The sequence below is a fragment of the Emydura macquarii genome, unplaced genomic scaffold (genome assembly GCF_026122565.2).
Source record: "Emydura macquarii macquarii isolate MOO-44397 ecotype Brisbane River unplaced genomic scaffold, CSIRO-AGI_Emac_v2 contig_2747, whole genome shotgun sequence".
NCBI classification, from domain to species: domain Eukaryota; kingdom Metazoa; phylum Chordata; order Testudines; family Chelidae; genus Emydura; species Emydura macquarii.
This window is the reverse complement of record NW_027132884.1, coordinates 38,731-44,351: the sequence shown is the minus strand read 5'-3', so window position 1 is coordinate 44,351 and position 5,621 is coordinate 38,731. Positions and strand designations below refer to the sequence as shown.

At 46.3% G+C, this 5,621-nt stretch overlaps 1 protein-coding gene across 1 annotated transcript; it reads left to right on the top strand.

The window, feature by feature from the left end:
• The first annotated feature begins 312 nt into the window (after positions 1-312).
• On the top strand, positions 313-1,263 carry LOC137165108 (olfactory receptor 11A1-like). The gene has a single exon (XM_067566201.1). It carries the CDS (start codon positions 313-315, stop codon positions 1,261-1,263), a length of 951 nt encoding a protein of 316 aa, XP_067422302.1.
• Positions 1,264-5,621: the final 4,358 nt, after the last annotated feature.

The following is a 5,621-nucleotide window of genomic DNA, read 5'->3' as shown; positions in this document are numbered from 1 at the left end:
ACCAACCTCTGTATTTCTCTACTCTTGTACCCGAGCCCCATCATGCAGGCTTTGAATGCGTTGGTGCCCACTATCAAGTTACAACTTGTGTTTGCAGAGAAACTGACTTTTGTGGAACCTGTAGGTGGCCCAGGTAGGAAATCTGTTCCAGAGACCAAGAGATGGCATTTCCCCTCCCCTGGTCTCCATAATTCACACAGCTATTGTTCTGGTAGTCAGCAGAGGTAGATAATGAAAACAAAGCTGATATATTATAGAGTGAATGTAGTTTTTTATGTCACAGAGTGAATTTCTTTCCTGTAGACACACCCCATGGGGAATTCAGAACAGGGAAATGAAACGTTCATCACAGAATTCATCCTCCTGGGATTTGGGACCCTTCCTGAACTGCAAATCCTTCTCTTCCTGCTGTTTCTAGTGATCCACATCGCAACCATGGCTGGAAACATCCTCATCATGGCGCTAGTTGCAGCTGATCAGCATCTTCACACGCCCATGTACTTCTTCCTGGGGAACTTGTCCTGCTTGGAGACTTGCTACACCTCCACCATCCTGCCCAGGCTGCTGGCCAGTCTCCTGACTGGGGACAGAACCATTTCTGTTACTGGCTGCTTCATACAATATTATTTTTTTGGTTCTCTGGCAGCTGCAGAATGCCTGCTCCTATCAGTGATGTCTTACGATCGGTATTTAGCCATAGTCAAACCACTTCACTATGAAGCCCGTATGAGTGGCAGATCTTGCCTCCAGCTGACAGGTATCTCTTGGGCAGGTGGCTTCCTCAGTAATAGCATATCTGCATTGTCGATATCACAGTTAACTTTCTGTGGTCCCAATAGCATTGACCACTTCCTTTGCGATTTTATCCCCCTTGTAAAACTCTCTTGCAATGATCCTCAGCTGATGGAAATATTGGCCTTAATACTCTCTTTGATTATATTACTGGTCCCATTCCTACTGACCCTGATGTCTTACATCTGCATCATTGCCACCATCCTGAGAATCCCTTCCACCACCGGGAGGCAAAAGGCCTTTTCCACCTGCTCCTCCCACCTCATCGTGGTGACCATTTATTATGGAACTCTGCTAATTGCCTACACGTTCCCCACAGACAACACTCTGAGAGACTTCAAGAAAGTTCTCTCTGTTGTCTACACGGTCCTGACTCCCCTGGTCAATCCCCTCATCTACACCCTGAGAAACAAAGAGGTCAAGGGAGCCTTGAGGAAAGTTTTCAGGAAATTCATGTTAGGACAATGGTAGCTGACCAGGTGCCTTAAGTTAAAATAAAAAAGATATGCCAGAAGCTGGTTTTTGGGCCTGAACTGAAGCGTCACTGGGCTGTGTGTCACGCTTTTAGAGTCACAGCCAGGGGAGGAAGTGAAGACGGACAGACGTCTTGAAACCTGTTACCCGTTGTTGTTAGGGCCTTTTTGAGATGCCACTGCTGGGTGGGAGATTTGAACTAGTGGCTGCTCAGAGTTCAGCCAATGATGGGGCATTGTGCTCAGTGAAATGGTGCAGGCAAAAGAGACTCAGCTGGGCATCTGTTCCCTGTAGGGTGAGAGACTTAGACACACGCACACATAAATCTATGATGCCTACATTCTACAAATATATGGGGGCAAAGTCAGACTGGGACTCCAGCGTTAGGAAATTGTGTAATTAATATTTGATTTTTGTAGTGTATTTCATACCCGGATTTTCTTTCCAAAGGGACAGGAATCTAAGGGAAACAGTCTATCCTGTGCTATAGGGCCCAGCTGAGGCCTATAACTGGTCCTTTCTCAACAGTGATGTAGGGCCAGTTTCTCAAGATACTTGGATTCCCAGTGGGATTTTCAAAAGCATCTGGGCACTTCGCCTGCCGGATCGGGCCCTGCAGACGAGTCAGGACAAGGAATGTCTCCCTGCCCCAGGTCCCTGCATCACTTTGGGCCCTCAGCACCCAGGTGCACAGTGTGAGGTCGCTGAGGGCATGGCTAGAGGCAGAAACACAAGGGCTAAGGCCTTTTTGCTGCAAAAACTTAGGTGCCTACAGGGTTGCAGGCAGGGGCTGGATTCTGGGGTTCAGGTCCCCGAAGTAGAAGCTTTGTGACTCAAGGATGAGAATGTGGGCCTAGGGCTAGTGTTACAGCTGGGGAAACTAAGGCACAACAAGGTGATGTTACCTGCCCAGATTCGCTCAGCAGGCAAGTGGCTGGGACAGGCATGGAAACCAACTGTCCAGAGTCCTAGTCCAGTGCCCTGTCCACTCCACCATGTCCACTTGTAATTGACAATGGCACCTAAGGGTATTAGGCATCCAAATCCTACAGCCAGTGATTGGGAGTTGGGCACCTAACATCACCTTTTATGGAAAAACCCAGCCTGTACATTTATAGCCAAACCAGTATCCTGAGAATACCCCCACGCCCAGGGGTTGTTTTCCACCAGCTCCTTCTCAGGTTTTACCATTTTCTAGGAGACGCTAATAACTCTGTGTCTGTTACCAAAGCCTAGATCAATTAAAAACTAAACAAATCTAAAAAGTGTCTTTTTCTGTTGTCTTTGTTGTCCGATCTCCCATTGTCTGTCACCTTTGTGTCTGGTGTGAGAAATCAATATGTAAAGGTTTGTCTACATGTGGAAGTTGCACCATTTTAGCTATCCTGGCAATTTGCAATAAAGAGCTGGAAGGAGCTAGAGTGAGACGCAAGCTCAGAAAGCTGAAGTGAAATTTCAGGGAGTGAGTGAAGGAAAACCCTTCGACTGGGTGAATTGCTCCAGCCTGGAAGAGCTGGGCGTAGCCTGCTATGGCAGGAAGGATTCTGCCCAGAGGGCTGTTTGGGGTGTTTGCAGCTGCAGCTAAGACTTCTGGGTTTAGTTCTGAACTTGAAGGTAATGTATGAAACCAATGGGAGGGCTGTTGTGATTTGCACTGGAGAAAACTTGTGTGGAGTTTATTGGGGAACAAAGAAGGGAAACTGAGGTGAGGGGCTGAATTTTAGGCTATTCTGAGGCCTTCAGGCGGTGCCACGTGGGACCCACTCATCCACAGCGAGCGGATGCAATTATAGTGATGTGAAGGCGCTTATATCAATATAGTTCATTCGCATACGGGCATGGCAATAAGCCAGACCAATGCTAGAGACCTCCACATTGGGAAACTGTAGCCGCACTAGAGGTTGTACTGACATAACAAAGTCACACCGCTAACCAGAATAGTGATACTGGTGCAAAATCTGGGTGGAGACCTCGCCCAACAAGTGAGCCCCTGTGGAAATACATCGGGACGTTCCTGGCTTTGAAATGAACTCGGATAATCCAAGAAAAGGGGCTTTTGTATTAACACGGAGTGCTGATAATCTCCCACATCAAAAAGGGCCAACTGATGGAAAGAGAGGCTTGTGTGAATAACCCACAGCTAGACGCTTGCAGTGTGCTGGGGGTGAAATTGGCAACATCTGGTGATGTGGCCACTGTGGCTGTCCTCTGACTAGCTCGCTAAAAATAGAAGTGAGGAAACCACGGTACCAGCTCAACCACCCGGCTGCACAAGCAAGAACATAGCCAGTGCAACCAGCTGTGCCAAGCAGCCAGGGCCGAGCTCTGCACTGGGGGCAGCAGAGGGTGAGGGATGGCAAAGGGGCAACCGAGGATAATGGAGGGTGAAGTCTGGGAAAGGCGTGATTAGGGTGTAGAATGGGCACTATGGGGAAGACAAGGTTAATGTGGCCAGGATTTTGTGTGTCCCTTCTAACAATCTCTACATGGCAGCTGACCACAGGGAATGACAAATGGACAGTAATAAATATTAAACCACGATGTCAGTAACAAAAAATTAAGTGATAAATTGATAAACTCCAAATTAAAAGTTTAAGCCACAGTGTAACAATTCAGGTCCATCCTGGGGTTATAGCCCATTTTCAGTTTAGATCTTTCTCCTTCAAAGAGTTAAGCAATGGGATTTCATCCCTATCTGCAATTTGTTTGCCAGAGATCAATTAAGAAACCAAACAAAAAACCCCCTACTTTTAAAAATGCAATTATAGAAGACCCAAATATTCGGCATTATGAAAACAAAGCTTTGGCAACACAAAATTATCCCCATGGGTGATAAAGGACTGAGACCTCATTACATGGCTAGAGAGCAAATTATGCTACCAAAGGACTGGGACTAACAATCTTCTAGTTTGTTTTTCATTCAGAACTAAGTGAATATTTGTATTCTTCCGTAAAAGCTGGAACGAATCTTTCCTTCAGGGGAAAAAGGGACTGTAGGTCACCAAATTCGTGCTGAAAAAGCACAGGTTTTGAATCAAGTTACAGAACCTACTGTAATACACATAAATGAAATGATCATATTCACTGTGCCCAGATAAGACCCTGAACTGCTTAGTGTGAATATCTAACCAACCTATAGAGGAGAGTAATCAAGAAGTTCTTATGATTATCATACAGACCAACAGACCAATGGGGGACCTATAGTTCTGGTACAAGATGATCTCATTCCTATAATTGCCGTGCACTGAAGATCCCTGACGCTTTTCTGGAGTATGTGAAGAAACCAGTTGCCCTTTTGTAACCTCAGCTTGCTAGCAATTCAGTGGGAGCTGCGTGCTACTTGCATACCTTACCCCACTTTGAAAATCCCCGCCAAAATGTGTAAAGCACCTTGTTGCACCTGCATTTTATCTGAGCAATGAAGTTCATTTGCTCTTTTCAGGAATGTCTAACCAGGAGGCCTTGATCTAAGGGTCACATTTTGAAAAGCACGAGAAAAGTTCAAAAGTGACTTAGGTGCCAAAGCCCCATTGACTTTCAGTGAAACAAGGTGCTAGGCCTTAGTAACTGAAGATTGCGCTCTAAGAGCGGCATCCTCTTCTTGCGGTACTGAGAGAGCTGGTGAGATGACATGGGTAACACAGAGCTGAGATTTGCTGTTGATGCACTTAGTTCTAGGGGTTCGCACATTGACTATTAGTGTCAAAGAAGGCTAAAGGCATTAGATCATAGAATCATAGAAGTTTAGAGTTGGAAAGGAACTCAGGAGGTCATCTAGTCCAACCCCCTGCTCAAAGCAGGACCAACCCCAACTAAATCATCCCAGCCAGGGCTTTGTCAAGCTGCAGCTGAAAAAGCTCTAAAGATGGAGATTCCACCACCTCCCTAGGTAACCCATTCCAGTGCTTCACCACCTACCTAGTGAAAAATGTTTTCCTAATATCAAACCTATACTTCCCCCACTGCAACTTGAGACCATTGATCCTTGTTCTGTCATCTGCCACCACTGAGAACAGTCTAGCTCCATCCTCCCTGGAACCCCCTTTCAGGTAGTTAAAGGCTGCTATCAAATTCCCCCTCATTCTTCTCTTTTACAGACTAAACAAACCTAGTCCCCTCAGCCTCGCCTCATTAATCTTGTGCTCCAGCCTCTTAATCATTTTTGTTCCCCTCCACTGGACTCTCTCCAACTTATCCACATCATTTTGTAGTGGGGGGCCCAAAACTGGACACAATACTCCTAATGTGGCCTCACCAATGCCAAATGGAGGGGAATAATCACTTCCCTCGATCTGCTTGCAATGCTCCTACTAATGCAGCCCAATATGCTATTAGCCTTCTTGGCAACCAGGGCA